Raw genomic sequence first — 27,944 nt, 5'->3', positions numbered from 1 at the left:
TGCGTGTGTGTGTGTGTGTGTGTGTGTGTGTGTGTGTGTGTGTGTGTGTGTGTGTGTCTGTGTGCGCGTGTGCGTGTGTGTGTGTGTGTGTGTGTGTGTATGTGTGTGTGTGCGTGCGTGTGTGTGTTTAATGGCTGATGTGAAACAATGGCACAGTATCAGGACTGGTGATAAGGGCAGGATCTCTGTGAGAACTAACAGTAAGGTCGTGTTCAGTGAAAGTGCTGAGGTCTTGAAGAATCGAGACGCCTCTATGTTCCCTTATGTTTGAGACATTCATACTCTTTTTTTGTGAGTTAAGCAAGTGTCTATTAAAGCAGGATTAAAACAGGAACATGTACTGGGATTATAGGTTCAAATCTCTAAGCAATATTTTCGGCCCCCTATACAGTATAGCTACTGTATGTAACAATCTAAAAACTCCATTATAGATGGCTGGCAATATGACTTGAATCAGTATCATGATTATTTCAAACGTTTGCCTCAATTACGATTAAAGAACAATTATTTAAAAGAAAATAGTAAAATTAGCAATTTCAAGCTCACAACGTGTCGCATTGTGATGCGTTGTGGGCTTGTAGATCTTCTATTTTCACAATGTTTTACGCCACCATTGTACAACAAATTATAATACAGGGTTAGGTGGTTAATCAGACTAATTGTTTTAGTTGATTCGTTGATATATACAAAAAGTATTTGGTTATTAAGTTGTTATTGGTTCTAAATATCTGCCGTAGCTGACTGACTGAATGTACCTAATATGCTTCACCCTCCGTGTCTCATGTCTTGCTTCCCCTATATCTGGTGCACTGGGAAACACGTTTTCCTGACAAATTTCCTGTGTGTTCTGTAAAAGCCTTCCTCTCACTGGGCCATTATGTTCCTGTACAGAGACAAAATATGTGAGTTCCCTCCTGACTCAGACTCTCACTGTTGTATGTTCTTGCTGATAATCACATTCTCTGGACCTCTGGCTTTGACCATAAACGGCAAGGGAAAAAAAGAAAGCATAATCACCACGAGTAGTCAGGAGGCCTGTGAGGGTGAAGGGTTTAACTTATGGAGAGGAGAACATATTGTGCTCTTTGTGTTTCTATATGGAATTAACCCCCCCCCCCCCCCCCCCCCCCCATCACAATTTGATTCCCATCAGCAACCGTTTGACATGAACACTGGCGATGTCAGAACTTGAAGTGGCTATTTACCAGGCCTTCAGCACTCCAAAGGCCATATGTGTGGTAAATTTGCCTCTGATTGATCGTCTCACAAAAATATATCTGTTATGTCCATTATGTGCTATTCATTTATTTCATTTGATACGAGACATTATTGGCAGGATGTTTGTCTTCTAATGGAGCATTATTTTGCTGAAGACGTCAATAGTGGGAGGAATAGGTCAATCCGACTACGTGGGGTTAGGGTTAGAGACAGGGTTAGTAATGGGGAGAGTCGGACGAACGCAACGTCGGAGTAATGCGTGTCGGAACAACGCTACGCACCCGTCAATAGCAACGACAGTCAGATAGAGTTAGCCTATAGTATGCACCATGTCAAATAAACAACTTTTCAATGACAAGAACAAAACAAATGGTTTCTATATTTCTTTGGGCTCTGTGGGTCCTGTAGGAGGTAGTGGTGGTGTTGTTCTGGGCTGGTCTGACCTGATGACACTGGAACCAAACGCTAGAGAAGGGGTCTTCAACGTTTTCAGGCCAAGGACCCCTTAACTGAGAGAGAGATGAAGCAGGGACCCCCTCTACATATTGTATAAATTCGTCTTGCAGGTTTTCATCCACTTGTTTGACAGCACTGTCATCAGTCTATGTTGGATTTGTGTTTCAGACATTTAGCCACTTAAGTCGTCAATACTTAATAAACTTGACCTTTCACTCTGTACTTGGCCTGCTCTCTTTTACCTCTACACCAAACCTATTTGCTGAAAATAGCCGATCTACAAGCTCTCAACGCCTCGCGCTTGAGAGCTTGTAGATCTGCTATCTTTTGGCTAAAGATTAGGGATGCGAGGGTTCAAGTTTTTAATTGAAAAGAATTATCCTATCACACAAGGATTTTGTGGCCCCCCTGTAGTAACTCTGAGGACCCCCTAGGGGTCCCAGGCCCCCTGTTGAAGACCCCTGCGCTAGAGCAACACAACACCAACATCTTTCACCGCCTAATCCCCATTTCTTTTAAACAAGTGTATCAAGATTCAACACATGCAAATACGATGTCTTCTCTCCCCAGAGCATGTATGCAGCTCTGCCTGGTGTCCTGGACGGCAACCCGTTCTCAGAGAGTGGGCAGCTGCGAGTGCCTGATGGGGTCAGCGGCATCCAGGATGTTCTCAAAGAGGCTCTAAAGCTGCTCAACGCATTCCAGGTCCACCCTGACATCTCCTTACAGCTCTGTGCCTACCTGTTCTTCTTCACCAACGCGTCGCTCTTCAACGCCCTCATGGAGAGAGGTGAGGCCTGCCTGGCTCCTTGTTCCTCTGTTCCTCACCAGTATTTTTTAAAGCAGTGATTCTCAACCTTTTCAATTTCAACGACCCCCATAACTCTGAGGGTGTACAAATGGAACCAAATGTGAACACCGTCAGAGTTACAGTCCAGAGTTACAGACCTAAGGGTAAATGGTAAATGGTAAATGGTGCATTTATATAGCGCTTTTAATCCAAAGCGCTTTACATAGATTGTGCATTACATTCACCCATTCACACACACATTCATACACCGGTGGCGGAGGAAGCCATGCAAGGCACCAACCTACTCACCGGAGGCAATTAGGGGTTCAGAGTCTTGCCCAAGGACCCTTCGACATTAACTCAGGGGGAGCCCGGATTCGAACTGGGAACCCTACGGGATTTATACCCTTCGTGCTCTAATACCAGTTTCTCTACCCCTGAGCTATGCCGCCCCTATATATAAGGGTCCATTTAGAAGCCCCTCAAGGAATCCTGAGGGTATCTGGACATTCTTTTCTTTCTTTCTTGCAATTACCAAACCTGCTTACAGATGATGTCCACAGCCCACCTCTGAGACACAGAGTGAGTAGACAGAAATGGTGCCATCTTATATGAGCATTTTAATGAGCAAACCATCTGAAGATAAGTTAATAAATGGGTGAAGTCTCTGTAAGGAAACAATTTATATTAATAATAATCATAATCAGCATTTGTATACCACTTTATTATACCACAGAGTAACAAGAAGTTACATATTGCAATAGAATAAAAAGTGCATTGGAAGTTGATGAAGTAAAATGAAGAAGGAATAGCACAAAAAGTACACACACTCTAAATGTTGTTTATACATTTGTATAATTCTTTCTGGGGTAGGTTCTGGAGGTGGGTTCTACCAGTGGTCCAGAGGGGTGCAGATCCGGGCCAACCTTGACCTGCTGATGGACTGGTTTCAGAGCATGGGCCTGGGTGACCTGGCCACAGAGTTCTTCCAGAAGCTCTCCGCTGCCGTCAATCTTCTCGCCACACCCAAAGAAACACTCCTGCAGGTCAGAGGACATCCTCTTCTCCTTTCCTGTTTGTCTTTCCACAGTAAAGTCATGGCGTGCGTCAGTCTAAACATTTCATTGTATTAAGAAAGTCGGTACATCAGTTATGTTATGTTTATGTGGTAGATCATGTAAAGCCTACAAGCTCAACACCTTGCATCCCCGGGGTGAACTTTAAGCAGCCCTTCCAAGAGCAATTACTCATTATGTCATATCCTTGTTGTTGTAAACTCTACTGAATCATTTCAGTTGAATAGAGTGTTGCCTATAAATGATAGAATTGTTGTTTGCCGATGCACCAGCTTTGAAAACATTATGCATGCCATGTGCCAACTTGCGTCATCGGGTGCGTTGCCACAGGCGCACACTTCCGCACTTCACACGAGAAATACGCAAAAGACACAGGGTATTTTTCCCACACTTATCTCCTCACATACGGTATGAGCAATAGGATTGAAGTGGGCGACCCGATAGCAGAGCGGTTAGGGCACATACCAGATGGGCTCTAATGCTTGACAGCAAGTCATCGGTTCGATTCCCGGCTGGATGGACCATTTGCTGCATGACACTTCCCTCTCTCTCTTTCGTGTCTCTCTCCACTGTACCTGTCAAATGACCAGAGTGCCAGACTGAAGCCATGATGAGTCACTGCTCTTTGGTCGAACACATCTCCCGACGCACAGAATGAGCTGCTTGAACCCCAGCATGCCTATTCTGGGAGGAACATTCACCAACACGATGCGTTGTAGATTGGTCATTTTTGGAGAAGAGATTTGGTATAGAGGGAAAAAAGCAGTCCAAGTACAGTTGCAAGTAACTCAGGTCTATTTTACTAAGAATAGAGGGTTCAAGTGCTTTACATGCCAACATTGTACTGTATAAACAGTATAATCATGCTGAGCTGCATACTGTACACAGTGTATCCCTATACTCTTCTAAACCAAAACAGAAGATATTTAAGGTGACAGCGATGAAATCCTGTTTACACTTGACGTCAGCCAAGTGACTCATGTGCCCAACAGCTCACATGACATCACAAGGTTTGTTGAGACACAGAGCAAACAATGGAAATTTATGACTGTTTTATTACCATTCGGTTGCCCTCAATTCAAGAGCATACAGATAAGCAAAGATGCCAGTAGTCAAATGTTACTGTAATGTTACTTTTGTATACATTTGTTTACAATCACTAGTAGCCTTACACTATAGTACATTCACTATTACTTTGGTTTCAAGTGGTAGCCTGCCCATTTATCATTTAAAATCATCAACAATTTCCAAAAAAAATTTAAGATAGTAGTACATACACACAATACTACAAGCTCACGCCTCATCAGGACACGTGAGCTTGTTCATTGGTTGATGTCGCTTGATCGCTGTTCCTCCCATGACGAGGTACAGTATATACTGTAAGGGATTTAGTGGTTAATCTTCCTTTAAGTATAACACTATTCACTTCTTGCTTAACCATTCAAAGGGGATGTTGTTTACTCTTTAAGTACCAGAGAAGGAAGTTGAGCTCTTGCTTGGCTGGTTGTAAACACTGTGAGGTATTCAGAGCCATAAAGAGGGACCACCGTATAAACAGTGACCAGGTACACCAGGGGAGGTACCAAAGGTCACACTGTGTCCCACAAGCACATCCTCTCCTGGGTTTGATTAACGTGAATAGATGATAAGTATGATAATGAACCTCTTAAAAGCTGTTGAAGAGGACTGTTTTGGTCATTTGCGGCATGTTGACACAGTGAGCTCATGCAAAGAGAGGATTTTAATACTGTATTACTCTTGAAACACAGCCTGTTCATAACCCAAGTCCCCTCATTTCGCAACGCGTATGTCACAGAAATGACACTGGATCACATGAGAGTGCCAGTTCCCTCTCATCCCATGAAAACGCTTAGGCTTAGAAACACTATGTTCTTCCACTGAACTTTCAGTGTTGTCGATACATTTAGCATAGAGGTGCGTGAGTCACTCTTTAAGATAAGAATCAATCTTTATTAATCCCTAAGGGGATGTTCAGATGTCATAGCAGCAGCAGCAGCAGCAGTAAGAGTGAAACACAGGAGATAACAGGTAAGAGTAAGAGTGTAGAACAAAAACAAGATGGGTAGAAAATAAATATATTAAATCCTACATAATGCTTACACAATATCATGGCTCAGCTGTTGTCATGCTTCATTTCATAAAGAAATTGAAAACATTTAGCATAGCATGAAGTACAAAATACAATGAAAAGCATTTACCCTTCCTACGTCAGCTGACCTCAAGAAAGCCACATTTTTACTTCATTGCATGATAGTGTTGCTCAGGGATAATATGATTTCAGCATGAACCTAAACCTAAATCATTTGCAGCTGGAGCACGGTACCTTGTTATGATCCCAATCTGTGTGAGAATCCACCTCCAGTACTTTGTCTGGAGGAAACAGGTTTAGCCATGGGGCTAGAATTCCAGTCTTAGGCTAACACCTGTTTATAGTGTGTGACTAGTGGTCATGGTGCCAGCCTGAAAATGTCTCCCCCTCAGTAAAGAAGCGCTCCACCCCATTAGAGACGTCTCTTCTATTCGTGGGACTGGGTGGTTGCTAGGAGACGGATGCTTTTTTGCATCACTCATGGCATGAGGTCACTTTGTGGTCTGTAAAAAACGGAGCACACACCCTTGTCATGTTTTAACTTTTCCATCTGGAGTCCCGGGGCTGCAAGAGCCGAAGTGGCTTTTCTGGCACTATTGTCATTTCTGCTAGTGACGTGGCACGCATTGTTTTGACCTCTGACAACAGCCATTCTGGATAATGCAATATCACATACGACGTGACTGTCACACATACTGTATAACCCCAGATGTGACACCAAAAGCCAAATTCAATTTGAGCTGTGCTTTAAACTGCTAAACTGTGTGGATTGTGGAAGCCTCGCCATGTTAGAGAGGAGCTGGGACTTTTAAAGCAGGTTTCCATTACTGCACAGACACGCTTGGTGCACTGTTATGTTATTATTGTTTGTACAGGTGTATCAGTAATCACCTACTTGTCAAGTGATCTCATTGTCAGATGAGTCACCTGTATCCCTGTCTTTAAGTTTCTTATTAAGTCATGAAAGAGCAAACATTGGTTGTTTCAGGGGCTGTTGCAAGCAGTGTTGTATTAGTCTGGTCACGCGGGTAGTCGCCATCCCGTATCTTTTCTGAGCAGGGTTCACGTCTCTCACGCAAACGGACATGCATTGATGCAAAAAAAAAGTGTCACAACAGGGTGTTTTAGAAAAGAAACACGCCTGTATGCATATCAATAGACCTGTAATAGTAGGTGTTAAGCAACGTGTGAGTGACGTCATTAAAATCACGTACCCCCAAACATTGAATCAGCAATGCAACACTGGTTGCAAGGGAATGGCTTCAGATAAAGGCCTTTCACAAGAACCCAAGAGGCTAAGTAGAGAGATGATTGAAAGTCAAATTAAGTTCACAACATGTATATATACCGGTACATTCATACTCGCCTTAGACTCTTCGCCCTCCTGGCCCCCAAACTGTGGAATAAACTCCCAGTTGCACTTAGAACTGCAGACTCCCTAGCTTCCGCCGTGGTCTGAAGACTCACCTATTCAGACTCCACCTTAGCCCATAGCACTTACCTTTCCTTCCCTCAAATGACCATACATGTATGTAATTTAGATAGCATCTTATTTTTATTTTTTTATGAAGTTTTTTACTGAATAGGTGCTTGGTCTAGCTGTTTTTTCTTAGATTTACCAACTATCTTTCTTTCCATTTGATGTATTGATGTTGATGTATTGATGTATTACCTTGCTTATTGTAAGTCGCTCTGGATTAAGAGCGTCTGCTAAATGCAATCAGTGGTATTGGTTGATAATACAAGTGTCACATACCAGAAAAAGGCGGTTATGCTCAGGAGATGTTCATAACTGGCACTGGTTTGACGGAAGCAACTAGATCTCATGATTGGCTTAAAACATTTTGCAATGATAGCATATACAAATAGTGTGCAATAGTAGTAGAAATGAATTGAATTGAATTGGTTTCCTTTTGTGGAAATAAACATGGTGGGATGATACTCTTTTATTGGCCTGTTGTTGAAGTCAACCTAAGTCAATGGATGATAGCTTTTACAGCAGTGATTATGGTTAATTTTCACAGACTTTCTGACTAAATTGGCTGTGTATTCTACCAATATGTCCCTACCAGGCGTCATGGAGCTCCCTGAGGACGGAGTTTGCTGCCCTCAATGCTGCCCAGCTGCATCACATGCTGAGAGAGTACAACTCCAGCAAGGCCTGCCCCTCTGGATGGACCCCATCTGTAGAGGATGCAGAGGATGCTGTCAGGACTGGTAGCTTTACACACACACACACACACACACACACACACACACACACACACACACACACACACACACACACGCACACACATGCACGCACGGGCACGCTCGCTCGCTCACTCACACACACACACACACACACACACACACACACACACACACACACACACACACACATTTATTTCAGCATTCTTCATCAACCTCTGCATACTCATGCGTATGTATATTAATAATATTGTTTTTAATATTCACCAATTTTGCACCCGTTTTACAACACCTACATGCATTTGTCAATAGTAAGCCTCCCATGCCCCCTTCTACACCCCTGTAATCATGTCCTGAAAACCTGTCTCCACCAATCAGTTTCAATCTAAGGTTGCCTGTTAAATCCACCTCTTCTGGCACCTGTGCCCCCCTCCTCCCCAGTACCCTGCTGAGGAAAGCCCCAGCCCTTGACCCAGCAACGCCAGCTTGAGTCCTGTGTTCCCAGTGTGGCTGCCATTAATCAAGTGTTAACCCATAATTAAAAACAAAACCGGTTTACTTTAGTCAAGGGATTGAATTTCATGAGAATGCTTGTGTCATGTCTGATGGATGAGGTGATGTCTTTCTCTCATCCCGTAGCCGACATCCTAGAGAGTTTCGACAGCCACCCGCCACTCATCCTGCCCAGCAACACATTTCACCTTGAGCTGGGTAAACCCTTGGTGGAGCCTGGCCTGTTTGAACAGCTCGGTCATCTACAAGAGTTCATACGGCGTCTCCCTTGCAGGGAAACGCAAGCTAAACCCGATCCTGCACAACAGGTAACGACTCTGACCCAACATTACTCCTATAATGAGAAGCCGTTGGGAGTCTGGGTTATGCTTAAGTAAAGGAGACATTTCACTTTGAGGTTTCTCCATCTGTTATTTATTGACTTTATACCCCCTGCAGACTCTCAGCGGGACGACCGCAGACAGCCAGTCTACAACCTCGCCCTCCGTCGCCGTCTTTCAGGATCCTGCCCATCAGGCGGTCTCTGACCCGGTTACCTGCCCCAGCCTGAGGGCAGATGTGGACCTCGACTCCCCTGCAGCAGCCCCTCAGACCCGGGAATCCCACGGTGACCTGAGCTGCTGTGAGGCGGTGCTGACCCAGAAGCTGAAGAGTCTGGAGCTCCAGAACGCCCTCCCAGGTCAAGCCGACCTGGGCTGTCATAAGAGCATGGCCCTGGACCCGTCCTGCCTGCTTACGCCACCTAATACCCCCCAGGGTATGGAGCTGTCTGAGCTGGAGGCAGACCTGCAGGAAGGGGCTCGCCAACAAAACAGAGGTAATTCAGAAGGCAAGACGCACACTGAGCTTTTACTGTAGACCTCAGAATACGATGCAGATCAGACAGCTGACATAAATAACCGAGGAGGACGTACTGTATATGAAAACCGCAGTAACAGCTGAAACACATTTACTGAAAGCCATTTTCAAAAAGATGATTGACGATCACATGAGTGCATGTACACGAACAAAGAAACCAGGAAAAGAAGAGCAACCCAAATTGTCACCGCAGATAATTAACTCTAGTGACAGCATCACAAAGCAGCCATTGAAGACTTGCTTTTACACAGCAGCTTTTGATTAAACTGACGTAAACTCCTGTCCACTGCAAATATGGCTACCCCGGCTCAAACTCTGTCGGCCATATCTCATCTCTGAAGCGAGGTCACTGGTACCACCTCCACCCAATTAACCAGCTATGATTGATGGACTCCAATAGGGAAAGAATTTAGAGACTTGACCTGGCAGACCTTTTGCATATTTGTCCCTTGTGGCTTCAAGAAGCCCACATAAAGGCTCCTGATGCTTGGCATAAATGAGGTGGAGTGCCGTCTCCAGACACTCCACCCGCGCCCTTCAGCGTCACTGACTTTGGATGGAGAACGGGCTGCAGGTTGGGCCTTTCAAATGAAAGGCTGTGCCCTCTGCGTTCCTCCCACAGGGTGGATTCACTGTGCAAAGGAAACGCTGCTTCCTCCTCAGCCCCTATTGTTTTTAACCCATTTAGGCATAGAATTACTGAATGCTTTAACCAGTGAAAAATAGCAGATATACAAGCTCACAGCTCACAGCTGCGAGCTTGTAGATCTGCTATTTTTTTTAAAGTCGTGAAAATGTGCACAAATCTTTGAATGTATTTTCAAAGCGAACGTTTGTAACTCAAATTTTGCTTCTGGGTGGTCCCTGGAACTAAATATTTTGAGATGGGGGTCCGTGGCCAAATAAATATAATTTTGGGGGTCCTTCACATGAAAAGGTTTGAGAACCACTGGCAGAGTAGTCTCTCAAGAAAGAACAGACTAACTGAGCTCCAGTTAAGTGAAAAGGACCTTTTCTTTGACGATGGCTGGCCAGATTGCTGACATAGAAACACAGGTTTTTCAAAAAATCTTAGAAGGATTCAAAAGACACGAATAGAATCGGGTCAAAATTCTAATTTTCACGATTTAAAAAAAATAGCAGATCTACAAGCTGTGAGCTTGTATATCTGCTATTTTTCAATAGTTAAAGCATAAAATAATAACATACTATAATGTGTACCCGTTTTGAATGGTTTAGAAGGCTCAGTAATGAGGTCATTTCTAGAAGTGACAGGAAGGGACTCGACGTGTCGGGTCTGAGGTCTCTGCACTCCAACATACTCGAGGAAAGAAAGTGAGGGAACTCCTCCTCCAGACAAAAGAAATAACAGTGAATGTTGGAAAATCCCCAAACGCCATGCTCCATGACTTATTATAACTAGCCCTTACCCGTTCAAAGATATGAGCTCCAAAATGATGTGCAGTGTGTGGGTTATGGGATGTGCACTGTGCATACAGTATATGAGGGATGGAAAGTAACTTTAACTGGTGCTTGCATGATAATATGTAGGAGCATCAATGTAAGAAATACCGGTTTCGTTTAATGGCTACCCCCCCCCCCCAGCCCGCCCGCCCACCCGCCTGCGCACACACCCGCCTGCCTGCACACACACACACACACACGCACGCACGCACGCACGCACGCACGCACGCACGCACGCACGCACGCACGCACACACACACACACACACACACACACACACACACACACACACACACACACACACACACACACACACACACACACAGAGAGAGCTGGTTAAACATGTTGCCTCATGCTAGATGCAGAATAGATGTGCCTCATGCTAGATGCAGAATAGATAGTAGATACACCATAAAAATGCTAATATACAGCATACGATTTGTGAAAGTGACAAACGGGCTTCACAGTTATGTCAGATGTGTTCATATGCTAATTGTGATGCGATTTCAGATCACTTGCTCCAGCCACTGAGGAGAAACGCTGTTTCAGACAGACAGACAGACACTCAGACAGACATTCGCAAAATTATAGTATAGATAGGGGAATCACAAATAATTGTGTTCAATGCTAAATGTATCCTCAGCATTTATATTTGTATAGTGGCTGTACCTTCACTATGACTACACTAAATATAACAACAACAGTTACAGTCTATAATGAGTTGGGGTATATGTCAAACGGCACATGCTGACTCCATCCGGAAGTGTACTCTTTTTGGTACAGTCTATGGGTTTGCCGCTCTGACATCACTGTGATCTCAGGGGAACCGCTCTAACAGAATGGGTTTGCCGCTCAGAATTCCTTTTATGCCCATATATGGAGTTCCCTGATGTCATCAATAATAATCCCATATCTAACAGGACTTCATATGGGAATGCCCATATATGGAGGCCACATGGGCCACATACCCCACTAACAGAATCCACATATGCCCAAGACAGATGGCCAAGACAGCCCATATCTGTGTGGCTGGTTCTACAGACATGGATCTCCATGTATGGGCATAAAAGGGTATGATGTCAGATTAGAGGTTTTCACATAATGGATAACTGAGTAAGCATATTTGGGCTCACAGCATATCTCCATATATGGTACCAGGGGTCTCCATATATGGGTAACTGGTCCGATATACATCACTGTCCAGAGTGAGGCGAAGGTTGCTTGTCGCCCTGAGGCGTCTTTCTAGTATATACAGTAAAACAACTTGTGTTAGTTGTGTAAATCAAAAGGCGAGATTCTCAACATTTTTACAGTGCTGACAAAGATTGAGTAGAGGGTTGCGTTCATGATCGGTGAATACACTGTAGCACTGTGTGTGTGCGCTCTGCTCAAATATAGTCAATAGCCACAGTTCACCCCGCTCAGACTAGTACCGCAATTTAAATCACCAATGCAGAAAGGATTGGCCACACAAGCTCAGTTCACTCTGCTTCATGAAAGCTGTTGCTGTTCATAGCATGTGTCAGGATCTCTCTGATTTGCTGTACCATCAAAGAACCAGCTATCATCTCCCTTCAGAGGCAAACAAAGGCTTGCTTAATGGAAATTCTTCATGCAGGGAACATCAGATATGCTCTGCCTGGCCTTTCCTGTTGATAAACACATGCTCTGTCCAAGCCCCCAATTGGTCCAAGAGGGCTTCGGAAACACTCTCATCCCATGATGCGTGTAAGAGGTTCAAATTCAGTCTATAGGTTGACTGACTGGTGAGGGTAGGTGCAGTTACAGAAATATTTTAACCACCCTCTAGTAACTAGAGGATTGTTAAAATATTTCACTAAGAGTCTAGTCTTAGTGAAATGGACTTGAATTACAACTGTATTTGGGCCGTTTTCTTTCCCTCTATAGTCTATACCAAATATCTTCACCAAAAATAATCGATCTACACAAGCTGCTATTTTTGGCGAATGTTCCTCCCTAAGCATGCTAGGTTCAAGTGGTTGCGGACATAGTAAAAGCCATATGGGTCCACAGTCTCAAGAGCTAAATTAATTTGGGGTTTTAATGTGTAAGCTATATTTATTTAACTGCACACAACCTCACCTGGGGTCTGGAGTTAATTTAACTCATCATGTTTTTACATGCTTTGCAGTTTTTACATTCTCATTATTACATTTAGTTGTGTCCATCCCTATATCACATTCCCCACTGTCATAAGTAATTTAGCGTAATGAAATGTCACTCTATTGGCGAGATGATTGATCATTCTTTTAATGGCAGCCTATATTCTGATATTGAACCTCCCGTGGCTGTTGCCCATGACACAGCTCACATCATCTCACCAAACAGAGCCTAACTTTGGCCTCTCACATCCAGAGCTCCGGTTCTACCTCTGCGTTTTTCTGCCTCTAACGGGTAACATTATTTTGGAAGCTTTACTAATCCTTTAATCTGGCCCCAAGAATTCCAGAGAGGTGGTGATGTCAGGAGAGAAAAGAGCAGTGGCTGACCCGTCATGGGAATTTACAGTTGGGTTGGTACGTGGAATCTTAATCGGAGCAGGCATTGTTCTGGGCAGGTCCTGCATGGGGGGCAGACCAGACAGGCTGCATGTCAGTCCAGGGAGGAGGGGGAGAGCAGTGAGGGGTGGGAACATTGCATTGGGAATACAACTGCTGCTGCATGGTTGTTGTAACAAGCTGAGGTTCTTATTATGTGAGCAGCACAGCAGAGTTTCATAATACTAAATTGTTTGCTTTAGTGCCCCAGACCGCTGGCCTAGCGGTCCGCTTTGCCTATACAGTAGGCTCTGACTGATGCAGCCTGGTTCGAGTCCCGTTACAGACGATCTTTGCTGCATGTGTCTCCCATCTCTCCCTGTTTCCTGTCAAATAAAATGTGCTTTAGTAATTTAGACATTGGGCACTGTGGTCCCCGTCGTTGCCAACCCCCACTGTTGTCCGGGGGAGGGTGCAGACAACCACCCGAGAGTGAGGAGTTTCACCATATAACACACGCAGAGGTTCACATTATCTTCCCCAAAATCTGCTCCTCGTTGCACAGGTGCCCTGAGCCAACCAGTTGGAGTCACTAGAGAAGTGACGAGGAGGGGGGTCTTCAACAGGGGGTCCAGGACCCTCAGAGTTACTACAGGGGGTCCTCCAAAACTGAGTGATAGAACCTTTTCCCCCCTTTTATATATTAACCACTTGAACCCTAGTGTCCATATTCTGAGAGCCAAAAATAGCAGATCTACAAGCTCACAACGCCTCGCACTGCGAGGCATTGTGAGCTTGTAGATCGGCTATATTCGGCAAGAGGTTTGGTGTAGAGGGGGAAAAGAGCAGACTCAAGTACAGAGTGAAAGGTCAAGTTTATTAAGTATTGACGGTTCAAGTGGTTACATTTCTGAAAACACAAATTGACATGAATCCAAAATACACTGATGATTGTGCTGTCAAACAATGAAACTATATGGAATCTATGAAAAGGTTGTGGGGGTCCCTGCTTCATCTCTCTCTCAACTAAGGGGTCCCTGGCCTGAAAACGTTGAAGACCCCTGCTGTAGGCTCTTTGCATAACTGTGGTCCCGGGTTACCACCAGAAGGTAACATGGTAGATGTGTTTCTATTTCAATGTATGGGAAACTCACCGGAACAGGAAACAGGAATGTCACCTTCTGGAAACCCAGACAGAGCCTATACTGTGTCGGTTTCCCACCCACCGACGCTGGCAATCGTTTAGCAAACCTGGGCCTCTGTGGGCAGCCTGCATATACTTGATTGAATGCATGCCAGATCTTTTGAAGAAGTCTTTCATGAAACGAAAATCTCTTAGGATTTACTGCCAACAACTGTGCACTAATAAGAACCAGATATTTGAACATGTTTTAACAATGAATTTTGTTTGTGTGTGTGTGTGTGTGTGTGTGTGTGTGTGTGCGTGTGCGTGTGCGTGTGCGTGCGTGCATGCGTGCATGCGTGTATGCGCGGAGATTGTTGGGGTTCACTATGAAGTCCTTGGTGATACCTTTACATTTGTATTCAGTATAACTTCTACTCTTTGATGATGCTAAGAGATAGGGAAATTAGCCAGAAACAAGACCAGGGGTGTAGAAAAAGATCCAGGGCTGCAGAATACTTTTCACTGAATCCAGCTATGGCCTCCAGGTCTTTGTTCAAGGTTACTGAACACTGGAAGCATTTTTACGGCGTGGCTCTGTAGGAGGCGAGCTGTCTAGAAATGGGTCTGTGAGTGTGTGTCCAGGGCTAATGTCGCAAACACATTTCTTGTGCACGCACGCTGCCATGTAGGCCAATGAAGTAACTAATTAACGCATGCTTGTGTGTGTGTGTGTGTGTGTGTGTGTGTGTGTGTGTGTGTGTGTGTGTGTGTGTGTGTGTGTGTGTGTGTGTGTGTGTGTGTGTGTGTGTGTGTGTGTGTGTGTGTGTGTGTGTGTGTGTGTGTGTGGTTTCAGCTGGTATTAGTGCTGAAGTGAGGAATGGAAATGTGGAAGAAGTGGAGGATGAAGAAGGAGAGGAGGTGTTCACAGTGGAACTTCACAGAGGTCCTCATGGGCTTGGCCTGGCACTCGTAGATGGAATGGTGAGAATACAAGCACTTTATACTTAAACAACATTTAATTAGTAAGAAAGTCCCCCTTTATAACTTACGGTGACAGGTGATTGTAAAGCATTTGCAACTGATGTCACCCCTACGTTTCACTTGTTGCAGAAAACCCCTCTGAAGATGAGTGGCATTTATATCAAGTCGGTGGTGCCCAACAGCCCCGCTGCTCAGTGTCAGAAGCTGAGACTTGGTGACCGAATCCTGGCCGTCAATGGCATCAGCCTTGTTGGCATGGAATACCACGTGTAAGTAGTGGGTTGAGACGTCCCTGGTGCCAGAGAAATGGCCATTGCACGCAGACACTAATTTGATCTTCTCTCCTTGTAATTAAGTTGTCATCTCTTTTCTTCTCTCTCTCTCTCTCTCTCTACTTCCATCCTCCACAGTGGGAGGGAGCTCATTCGATCTTCTGGCGACTCGCTCAGATTTCTGGTTGCCAAGATTGACCAAAGAGCGATGAGCAAGGACTCGTTTACAACAAAGTGCTGAAGCACGAGCTCTCATCAACAACAAGTGCAATTGGACACACAGCCAGGAGGAGACGTGATTCTGGATGAATTCTTCCTGCTCTTATCTGAGCGTGTTGAATGTATATCAGTGTTTCTCACAGGATCTTTTCCCCAACCAAAGGAAAGCAGACGTGTTTGGTGACTTCCTGCTTCTCATCTCAGTCTTACATTGTGAGAAAGGTTTATTATATAAAGCTGTACGGTGTATAGAACATAGGAGACAAATAACCAAAACGGTGATGATTCTTGTATTGCTACAATCTCATTTTATCAACCACTATGAATGCTGTCTCTTACCAAACAAAAAAAGAAAACTTGTGAGCGTTTGCTGGAAGATGGATGGCAAAGAACAGACTCGCACACTCGCAAAACCCAGGCCTCTGTTTGCCTTTTTGGGAAAACACACACACACACACACACACACACACACACACACACACACACACACACACACACACACACACACACACGGTTTGCTCCATACTCATAAAACATGGGTTTGGTAGTGAAGAAAATGACTGTCTGTGGTAATGGGCAGTTGTTATTTGCAAGCGATGACAGAACTATTTCAGTGTCCTTTAAGTCCTCTGGCTGCAAATAACAAGTACACAGCTGTTCTGTCTGGAGAGCAGAACCAAAATCTACACCTAATACAGGAACAATATATGCAATAATTAATTATTCAGGTCTACTCTGAACTGGAATTATTCTTGGCTTCATTTAAAATTGTTTATGTCTTGTATGACTGATTCAAAAATGCATCACGTTACAGCATATATCGTAACAGTTGGTAACTTTCATTGTGGCCTTCAGAACATACAGCCTTAGCTACCATAGAATATCTATTGCTCCACATTCGAATATTTGAATGTCTTTTTCTTTTTAGCTGTCACAATGCAAAAGAAAATATCTGGCAAGCTATACAGCAAGAGACATGTTTTGCTTAGTAATATACAAACCATTCTATGCTCAAGAGAACAAGCAAAATGATTTTTGATTACACAGTAATTCACAGTGTACTGGTTGGTCAACTTGACCAAGAACGAGAATTTCAGGATGCACAAGTATCCAGATACTTGATATCTGTATGGGAAACAATCAAATCCTCCTATCCATGTGCCATTAGAATGGAACGTCACAGGAGTGTGTGGGAATACACTATACACTAAAATGGGAAATTCTGATTCATCAGCTTTAATTTTGATCAGAAATGTACGTTTTCACATACAAATGAGCGTTTCTTTCATAGAAAGAATGGTGACCTTTGCAGGATGAATGCATTGATGGGTATGCGCGCATGCACCATGTCCCAATGTAATTGCTACAGTATGTACGAATGCAAGCATAAAGGGTACTTCCACGATGGCTAAGGCTGTAATGAAATACATACAAAAGATGGGGATCTTAAATCCAAGTGTACTGATTTCTGTACTATTGTCATCTGCACATTCATAGAAATAATACAGACATACATGTTGCCAAAGCCTTACTGTTAGTATTCTCGGCCCATATTGATAAAGTATCAGAGAAGGGACATTCTCATCTGACAGATTTCCCTCCTGCTGTTATTTTTTTCTCCCAAACCCAGATGGATCCACTTTTCTCAATATGTTTATGATTTCATATTTGTATGTATTTAACACTACAACTGTAGAATGACATATACTGTAACAGCTCTACCATCTCAACTCTTGTCAATTTCCATGTTTTAATCTCCTTACTGCCAGGGTAACAGTGTTAAGTCTTCAATTATATTTACATAAAAAATAAGAGTATTCCATTTTGTAATATTTATATTGCCTAGTATTTTTTCAAACTTATTGAATAAATATTTTGACTATTTTGACTGAAAAACAACTTGTACTTTCCTGCATATAGAGCTCTCAACACCTTGCAGATTGTGCAGTAGGCTGTGCAACACTCAGTGCTGGGTGGGGAAACTGGGACAAATAAATGGCACACTTGGCTGAATAAGGCACCCAGCTGTAGTTTTCAAATGGGGAGAGCAGCAGGGAAGCATGGGTGTGTCTCTCGTAGTGCTGCTACCACAGATGCTGTTTATAGCTTCTGTGTGGTTTCCACTAGGCTAGCACTTTCCACTACACTAGCCCATTATATGTGCACTGAAAACAGCTGATCTCCAAGCGTACAATGTGTCACAGAGTGATGTGGAGTGAGCTTGTAGATCGTCTGTCGATGTGTGACCCCGGCGCGCAACTAAATCAGTCTTATTGCCTCCCATATGCCTCTCAGTCTTATAATGTAGGCCCGTGCCCCAGGCCTGTGTTAAAACACCTGTGTTTTACAGTAAATGCGGTATACTGTATAAGGGGGCAGTTTCAACACATCGCATACTCATCACTTGCATGCATAGCCTATTGTCTGAGTGTGCAGTAAATGCAGGAGTTGCTGAGTGTGAGTTGTCCCCTGCAGGTTTCAGAAATAAATCCTTTATCAAAATCAGGCCGCCGTATGTTCACTGTTAATGCTAATTGTGGGCTTGCTTAAGTGAGCACACCTAATTTTCCCATCCACATTTTTTGGCACCTAAAACTGGTCTTGTTTTGAGATTTTTGAGGGGAAAAAAACACTTTCCCAGTGAAATCCTATGGGAAATGATTTTTATCATACCATTTATATTACTGCCATCTACATTCGTGGCACTTAAAATGAGTCCACATTTTTTTTGCTGTAAATTCCATTCAAACTTCAACTTGTTCAGCTTTACACAGTTATCTCTGCTTCAGTATTATTCTCGTTTTCTACACTATATTCTACACCTGTGCATGTTGTCACAGAATGTGTACTTTTTGTACCGCCCAGAATATACTTTGTGCGTGTTTTCAGCGAGCCCACACAGTTTCTCTAGGAACTGCATTTCTAGTTTATACTGAAAAACATGCCTGATCCCTCATTGATGTGAGAATAGATTTTCTTTTAAACAGATTATTTATTAATAATAACATTTCATCTTTTATTTACGGTATGTATGTATTTATTTATTTATTAATCTTCTATTGGCACACCCAATAAGGGGCATATCACATGGGCTTTAGTGCCTGACAGCGAGTGTCCAGTTCGATTCCCGGTTAGCTTGACCAGTTGCATGGCATGTCACTCCCCTGCTCTTTCGGGAACATACTGTACATCACAAGTACAATTTCACCCACAACTGGAATTATCACAAAATATTTAACTAGCCAGAGTGCTTTCCAAAAGATGACGAACTTGGTCTGAAGTTGTGCTCACAGTTGAGGATGGGGCAGTTTGTGATTACAGTTTGTAGTCAGGATCCTCCATGCCATCGCACCCTGCTCCTGAACAGCTCCAGCTGGGAGCTCTGGATCCAAGCTCTTTCCTGATTCATTCTGCTCAGTCAGGTCAGACACCTTGCTGCTGCTTGGCAGAAGCAACTCACAGTTCCTCGAGTGAGGTGAGAGGTGTTACATGACGAGGGCCAAAGAAAACTAAAAGAAGTCTAAAATAAAACACATTCACTGATGGAATGAGTTAACAGTATATCAATATAAGCGTATCAACAATGTTGTATCAACGCTGAATATGTGATGAATATTGCCAATTAATATATGATGAATGGATATATGCATGTAGAATACTCAACAGTAGTATTACTAGCGCTGGCGTTTTGGCATGGGATAAACTTTTACCCCAAAAAAGCTCAGACCTGGTTGGTTGTTTAAGTTAAGACAAAATGTGTCCATATTTTCCCAAATGTGGAGATAACATAGATGTTTGATGTCATAGACCACATGAGATTGACACAATATGTCCATATATGGGCAACCCAGATATAACTACGGGATCTAGCATCCTATCATTGTGATGTCAGAAGAGCGACAGACAAGCTATATCCTTGTGCTGAGCTGGTATGATATTGATGACATTAGGGATCCCCATATATGGGGCTATATCCTATATCCTTCTGCTGAGCTGGGATGAGGTGATGTCAGAACAGGTCAGCTATATGGTGATGTCAGAAGAGTTACAGACCAAGAAGAGTGACAGATTAATGAGTGAATTTAATGCGCAATGAAAGCACTGACTTTCATCACCCAATTATTTAATTCCCAAACACGCAATAGCCAGTATACAGTGGCTGACTTGCGATTCGGTTTTTCTTCAGACTAAGAAAGGACACTAATTTAAGAACAATTTATTTAAAATACAACACATTGGAATAGACAAACCCAGAGGAAGACTATATTGTCGAAAAGTTGCTTCCTGTACCTTTTAATAAATGTTTGCATCGTGACTAAGAGCTGTGCGGCCTCATCCTTTTCAACAGTATCATGTCATGGTCAGTATCATGGTTAGTATCATGGTCAGTATCATGGTCAGTATCATGTGAGTATCCAGCCAGTAATAATATTACACATACACTATATGTTACTGTCTATATGTTATTGAACGCTCATTTTATAATGTGGCAAAATGTGACAAAAGTTTCCAACACAGACCAGCATGGTGATGTGCACCGGAGCAGGAGTCAGTAATCCAAAGAACAGACAGTGTCAGGGGGTGCAATTTATACAGTCGATAACATTTTTGTCTCAGCCTGATGCCCTTGTTGTGCATGTTGCATGTTGCATATTGAATATTGCGCAGGTTCCTTGCAATGCAATGATAGGGTTTGACGTGGGATGCCACAGTGTGATTTAGTGCTCATCATAGAGCTTAAGAGCATCAGAAATAACTCTGTCTCAAGAAGCCTGGTTAACCTCACAGACATGAAGTTTTGGTAGCAGCAATTTGTGGCTGGGTCCCTGCATAGCTGGAGTTTGTCAAAGTGCTGAATGTTTGTTCCAATTTAGCCACAAGGATTTGTGAAACAATTTCTCCAGAGGGCAATTTGATGGCTGTCTGGCTACTGCTTTCCTTTATACAGACAACATCCTTGGGACAAACATAGCCATAGCATACACTTTCTATTTGATTGGATTTTGCCTCCCAATGTGTGCAAGCATGCCTATATGTGAGTGTCTGTCTGTATTTACATGTCCAGCTTTGCGGTGATGTACGTGAACAGCAGCTCTTGCTGACACAGTGCTTTGCCGGCTCCAGAATCCTCATTGACAGCATGGGCAACATATACAGTAGACTCTGTTTAGTGACCTGACCTCCAAACAGAAGGGCAACACCATGCAGCCTCCAGTCCTCTCCTCAAGTCTTCTTCTGATATGAAAGGATCAGGCTCATTCAGACACCTATAGAAGAAAATCAATCAGTTCGAGTCAATGCGAACAAATAAAAAGGACTGCTTGTAGCTGACCATCCGGTCTTCAGCAACAACATAAAGCTGGAACTGCTGACACAGCACCCCCAACTCAGACATTCCTATTCCCCTTGAAATGTGATTAAATGCAAGTGTATATTTCTCATAACATGGTTTCTATTCCCCCACAAGTGAATTTCATTCACCTGTTAAAAGGGAATGACTCATTGACCTCCACCCAAGGACCCAAGGTTCCTATGATTCCTTGGTGATGACCAATGTGTAAGGGTGGCAGTGTAGTTGTCTTGTAAAACCCAGACAAATTGAAAAGACTCATGGGTTTTTCTACGCTTTCAGATCTGTGATGTGGTGGTGATTGTCTCTCCTCAGTGAATCACCCTGAGAACGGCCCACGCCAGAGCTATTACCTTGTGGGCTTGAATGCCTCAACTCAGCGCTGACGATGCTTCTCGGAGGTCATTTGCTCAAACTTTCTGTACGATTGATGTTTCCTTCAGTGGTAAAGTACAGTTTACTCTGTGTCGTAGCCTGAAGGACAAAAGGAACATTATTCTAGCTTTTTTCCCAGAGGCAGCGGCTGTTATCTATTGAAGAACGAGGGGGATATCGAGAGCCATCCAGGAAATTAACAACTCCTTGTATTATGAACAGTCTGAGTCATAGTGCTAATCATACGTGCTTCAAAGAATCCCTACTGTGGCATTTAATTAATGCCAACTCAGATATATCTTTGTAATCTATTTTCCCTCGAGATTATCTTAATTGGACAATTAAGAGATGCTGAAACTGGCAGGAACATCTATCCCGAAAAAATTGGGATTTTTCAAATGGAGACCCTGCGGATGGATGTTACAGCATAGAAGAATTAACTACTGTATTAGAGCTCTGGTTTGAATGGAGTAATCCCTTCAAATTACATAATTGTTTCCAGTGCCAGCCACTGCTAGAGGTAAGATAGAGGAGGGAGATTTCCCACAGCTGGTTCAGGCGGGGAATGAGGGAGTAGAGAGGAGTTGGATTACTCAGCTCAAAGCCCCCTGCATTGACAGATCTGCTCCTGTCCTGTCTGTCTCTGTGGCCTGAGAAGCTCATGTCCACCTGCTCCTGGTGACTGAACCACTGGCTCATCTCATCCAGGAAACGCTCATCCTCTGACCCGTTGGACTGGAATGCTCGGCCGGCCTTCTCCATGGAAACCTTTTAAGCAGTTATAATTGAATAACCACCAAGCCTTTATTGTGCGTCAGCTGTAAAGTGCAAAAGGAATTGAAAATATTTCATTTTTGTCGGTCAGGAAATCAGGATTTAGTCTTGCATGTCTTACGATAGGACCGATCAGAACCTCTCCCTGCTATAGCGGAGGGTGAGGTTCCAAACATGGCTATAGTCTTAAGTTTCGACAGCACTTAGAATGCACAAAGTAGGCGATTATTTTGTTTCTTCATAATCAATTCCTTTTTTGTTATGTTAATCTAATAATTTAGTGTGATTTTTAAAACAAATAGATATGCCCTATTTAAAATGTATTATTATTTTAAATAATAGAAATAGCAGATCTACAAGCTCACGATGCGCTACGTTGCATTGTTAGCTTGTAGATCTACAATATTGTGTGTATATACAGTACACACGCCTATTATAGGCCTATATATATATATATATATATATATATATATATATATATATATATATATATATATATATCATTTTAATGGGTTTTTGAATTGAAGACGGGTAGATTGAATTTGCATATTATCACCTTCTTAAAATAATGTCCTAATTCAAGTGTCACGTAAAATAAAATTAAAAACAGAACTAAACCAAATGGATATGATATTTAAAAGGTGCAAGAAGGTGTTACCGTCATTTTCCTTTTTACCCTTGATTTCTTTTTGTTTTCCTGTTTCTTTATCAGAGCAAGGGCACAACTTGATGTAGTCCTAAACGTTGTTTACAATATAGTTACTATTGATATGGATGATGATCACCAAGCATCACTGTGAAATTATGACATATAGTTTGTACAAATAATGGTGTCAATTATTGACACGTATTGCAAATATTTTCCAGTTCAAAGAATTGCCACAGGAAATTTATAATAATGTTGTTTTCTACTGTAGTAGATGTCACCTTATAGTATTTATCTTTAGAAATATTCATATTATAGAAATGGCTATAGTTGCTGTCAGGCGGAAACTATGAACAATTTTCCACTAAATGTTTTAATACAATTGCGACCATAGGTCGCACTTTAGTTGCGACCGTAGGTCGCAGTTTAGTATGTGAACGGTCACAGCTTCTCTGTATCTCTGTCTATAACGCCTGACACTGTGGTTCCCCTGACACATCACTGTGACGTCACTGTGGTGTCAGGGGAACCACTCTAACAGAATCCCTTTTATGCCCATACATGGAGATCCCTGATGACATCAATATTAAGCCCATATCTAACAGGACTTCATATAGGAATGTCCATATATGGAGGCCACATCGGCCACATACCACCAACAGAATCCATATATGGCCAAGACAAATGACCAAGACAGCCCATATACAGACAGGGATCTCCATGTATGGGCAGAAAAGGGATTGTATGTATGATGTCAGATGTCATAGACGTCATAGGACTTTCACATAACGAATAACCGAGTAGGCATGTTTGGGCACTCACATATCTCCACAGTACATGGGTCTTCATATATGGGTCCAGGGGTCTCCATATATGGGTAACTGGTCCGATATACATAAACTGGCCAGATGGTCAGGACATGGCGCGACCTCGGTCACATGTCGCCCTGAGGCGTCTTACTAGTAAAGTAAGTGAGCGGTGCTATTTATGAGTTCATTTCATTAAACATCCTGCAAAGCTTGGCCAATCTGACCCTGGGTGACCCTTTTCTCTGGACAAACGGACAAAGCGTTTAGCTCCTTACGGGAACACCGCTCAATAAAAATGAAATAAAACGGTTTTGGACATACAAGGATTCCGACAGCAACGATATGTTGCGATGGCTCATCCTTCCTCCTCATGTTAAACAATAAGAGCCGGAAATCACATGGTGGTGACCAGTTACACTGTTCACCCAGAATGGCTGAGCAGCACGGTATCCCATGCAGGCTTCCTCAGTTCCAGTCCCAGGTCTCAGAGATGGGGCGGCGGTTCCTGAGGCCGAAACCCCTCCCTCAGACACAGGAAATCCTGTCTGGAGACGGAGGTGCACCGTACGGCTCCGAGAAGGGGGGGCACGTCAGCTCTGGGGTATCGCTCTCTCTACTTGGAGACCTGGCCTGGAGGAGAGCCAGTCAAGGACTCACCAATATGTCTGACAGCATCTCTGAGTGGGATGTTAGTAGAGAAGCAGAGGTGATGAAGGTCAGTGGTAAGGGAGGGTACAGTAACATGTCTCTGAATGAGGCCTTTGAGTCAGATAGAGACAGGAAGCTGACCTGGAGCATGCCATGAACTTGTAGGGGCTCCGCTGGATGAAAATGTGTGCATGTCCTGTCAGCAAGGGCATGATGATTGGTGAACCAAAGATTTGAGCCCCGCCTGTGACAGAGCTTAACTAGAAAGATGCAATTGGAAAGTGTGGATGCCGTTGGCTCTAATGGGGAGCCAATCAGATTGTCAAACTACAAGACCAATCGTCAAGCTATAGCAAGCACCACTCCCCCACCACTCTCCCATTGAACTCAATGGGCTTCCTCTATAATTGTGACGTCATCGGGAATGCTGCTTCCTGATTGGCTAAGTTTACCCAGAACAAAATTATGACGTCACTCTGTGTTTTTCAAGGGTTTCCCCATTGGATGATGTCTCCGAATGCTGCTTCCTGATTGGCTATGAGTTTACCCATAATGGGCTAGAACTATAATGTGTTACCTAAAGCAACCACACTAACTACCGGTAGGTACATGAATCCTTAGCGTCCCTATTCTGGGCTTGTCCAATAGGTGAACAATAGAGGGATAAAACGAGGGTTGTCATGGAATTCTGTATCCATTAGCAATTGTTGAGGCAAATAGAGTTCGTCGGGTACACTTCACCAATATGAGATAGAAATGTAATACATGAGCTCATGGGAGAAGTACATGAAACATTCAGGGTGGTGTACAGTAGTTCTCAGGGAAAGCAGCAGTGAACTGCCTGTGTCACGGGACCAAGCTGTACTCTAAACAATAAATACCTGCTGTGCCATGTCATCTTGACTCTATGATTTAGATGGTCAGATCATATCATAAGGCAAAAGGTGAACAACATAATAACAACTAGAAATGCACTGTCGAGGTGCCAACTTGTTTCCTGCGCACAAGTAGGCCATACAAGTATAGCCTGACTGCAAGCGTCAGACTCATCACAGGGGGTGGTGATGTGCGGACTGATTCATCAGGCTAATACAAGTAGGCCTACTTGTGCGCGCCATGAAGTGCTCTCACCACTACTTCGGTGCTTTAAAAAAAGGATATACAGTATTATGATACAATATATGCCAATGCCATTGCCAATGACATCACCACTAGCATCACCAGGAAGACTGGTCCCTCATTGCCTGTTAATGATGACGTTGCCAGAGATGCTGGTCCCTGATTGGGCTACAGTCTTAAACAAGAGAGGACACACATAGCTCGACATACATACATACATACATACAGTACATACATACCCAGCCGATCGCAGTACTTGCGCGCACTGCTTGCGCAAGTAAATAAGGTGTAATTCTACCCGTCTTCCTCAAGGGACCAAGCATAGACCCCTGGGGGACCCCAATTAACAAAGTATATGTTTATAGTAATTGCAATGTCAGTTGGTCTCCATCCATCCAAAACATTTGTCCCCAAACATGATATCTCAAAATATACTGTCTGAATTACTATGACATTTGTTGCACTCCTCATAGAATCAACTCGTGGCCTTTCCTCTAGCCCAACAGTAGGCCAAATCTTCCACTTGCACACAAAATGTCCATCTCTTCAAGGCAGGTTGGCATGAAACTTGGAGCAGCACGACATCTGGGGGAGAGTTTTTTAGATCTTGTTTGTTTGTTCAACTGAATATTGTTGTTATTATTGATTTTCTTCGTTGAAGGTTATCCTCGCTCTTTTTTCTCTGGATGTTCACACACATGGTTACCTTAGAAACACGCAGTGCCTTTTAATGTCACTGAGAAACAAGTGACAAAACCTAGTGTTAGATCATTTCACATTTCAAAGGGATTACATTTTGATGGAGGAACGGTTCATAATGTAACAACGGTTGACAAATAAACTAAATGTAATAAAAGCTCATATAATGTCATAAAATCATCAGCGCATTTATAACATAATAATGTAATGATGTGTTATACATTAAAGGACGACTTCACCCATTTTCAGCCTTTCTTCATGCTCATGATAATATGGCACCATTTTTTGTCTTCTACTCACTCTGTGTCTCAGAGGATGGCTGTGGACAAAACCGTCTACTAGTGATATCATAGATGGGGGATCCAAGCTAATAGAAATTGCAAGCTTTTTATTCCTGGAAAGCTATAATGGAAGCCATATTGTTAATAAAAACATTGAAATCTTGTTTGGAAAAAAAGGAGAAAAAGAAAACAATGATGTCACTGGTAGACGGGTTTCTGAGGTGTAGCCTATAGAGCTCTCCTAAGAGACTCAGACCAAGTAGATTTATTTTGTATCTTTCCATGAGCATTAGTGAGGACCAAGTATATGAAAATAGGTTGAAAATGTGCAAAGTCGTCCTTTAAAAACCTCACGAAGCCACTCATTATGTAATAGTTCATAATGTAATAAAGGCTCACATTGTTATATTGTAATATTCAGTATCATGGTCTGTATTATAATATCATGTTAGTATCATGTCAGTATCATATCAGTATCATGTCAATATTACAGTATGACAGTATCATGGTCAATATCATGGCTAGTATCATGGTCAGTTAGCCTCATAAACCACCCCCTTCCGGAGGCGATTTCCGTAAGGGGGAACTCATTTTCATCATGTCAGTATCATGGTCAGTATCATGGCCAGTATCATGGCAGTATTATGATCAGTATCATGGTCAGCATCATATCAGAATCATGTCAATATCATGTCGGTATCATGGTAATTATTTTGTCAGCATGCATCATGTCAGTATCGTGTCAATATCATGTTGGTATCTTAGTCTATCATGTCGGTATCATGGTCATTAATGTGTCAGTATCATGGTCAGTATCATGGTCAGTATCATGGTCATTGTTGTGTCATATAATGGTCAGTATCATGGTCATTGTTGTGTCATATAATGGTCAGTATCATGTCGGTATCATGGTCATTAATGTGTCAGTATCATGGTCAGTATCATGGTCATTATTGTGTCAGTATCATGGTCATTGTTGTTGTGTCATATAATGGTCAGTATCATGGTCAGTATCATGGTCATTATTGTGTCAGTATCATGGTCAGTATCATGGTCATTGTTGTGTCATATAATGGTCAGTATCATGGTCATTATTGTGTCAGTATCATGGTCAGTATCATGGTCATTGTTGTGTCAGTATCATGGTCAGTATCATGGTCATTGTTGTGTCATATAATGGTCAGTATCATGTCGGTATCATGGTCATTAATGTGTCAGTATCATGGTCAGTATCATGGTCATTGTTGTGTCATATAATGGTCAGTATCATGTCGGTATCATGTCAGTATCACACTTCCCTCTTGTCAGGCAGGTTGTTTTAGACTATAACAAATGGTACATTGCTGTATGTTGCTGACTTTGATACAAGTAACAGCATTGGTTGTTTGATTGAAGACTTTATTAGAAGGTTGCATAGGAAAAGGTACAGTTGCATGACAGTACAGTACACTGGTACGAGGTCAACTAAAAGG

The 27,944-nt window shown here is 42.9% G+C and overlaps 1 protein-coding gene across 2 annotated transcripts in view; it reads left to right on the top strand.

The window, feature by feature from the left end:
* Nucleotides 1-17,655, top strand: part of radil2a (Ras association and DIL domains 2a) — a 35,677-nt gene extending 18,022 nt beyond the window's left edge. For both annotated transcript variants that reach the window (XM_080724312.1, XM_080724311.1), the window contains exons 9-16: nucleotides 2,245-2,464; nucleotides 3,338-3,510; nucleotides 7,723-7,867; nucleotides 8,480-8,661; nucleotides 8,792-9,170; nucleotides 15,153-15,280; nucleotides 15,410-15,549; nucleotides 15,691-17,655. In XM_080724312.1, coding sequence (XP_080580438.1) covers nucleotides 2,245-2,464; nucleotides 3,338-3,510; nucleotides 7,723-7,867; nucleotides 8,480-8,661; nucleotides 8,792-9,170; nucleotides 15,153-15,280; nucleotides 15,410-15,549; nucleotides 15,691-15,793 — 1,470 coding nt within the window. In that variant the 3' untranslated portion in view covers nucleotides 15,794-17,655. The remainder of the gene's footprint in view (nucleotides 1-2,244; nucleotides 2,465-3,337; nucleotides 3,511-7,722; nucleotides 7,868-8,479; nucleotides 8,662-8,791; nucleotides 9,171-15,152; nucleotides 15,281-15,409; nucleotides 15,550-15,690) is intronic.
* Nucleotides 17,656-27,944: the final 10,289 nt, after the last annotated feature.

The sequence above is a fragment of the Nannobrachium achirus genome (assembly GCF_963921795.1).
Source record: "Nannobrachium achirus genome assembly, chromosome: 4".
Taxonomy (NCBI): Eukaryota; Metazoa; Chordata; class Actinopteri; order Myctophiformes; family Myctophidae; genus Nannobrachium; species Nannobrachium achirus.
This window is presented reverse-complemented; position numbering and strand designations above follow the sequence as displayed.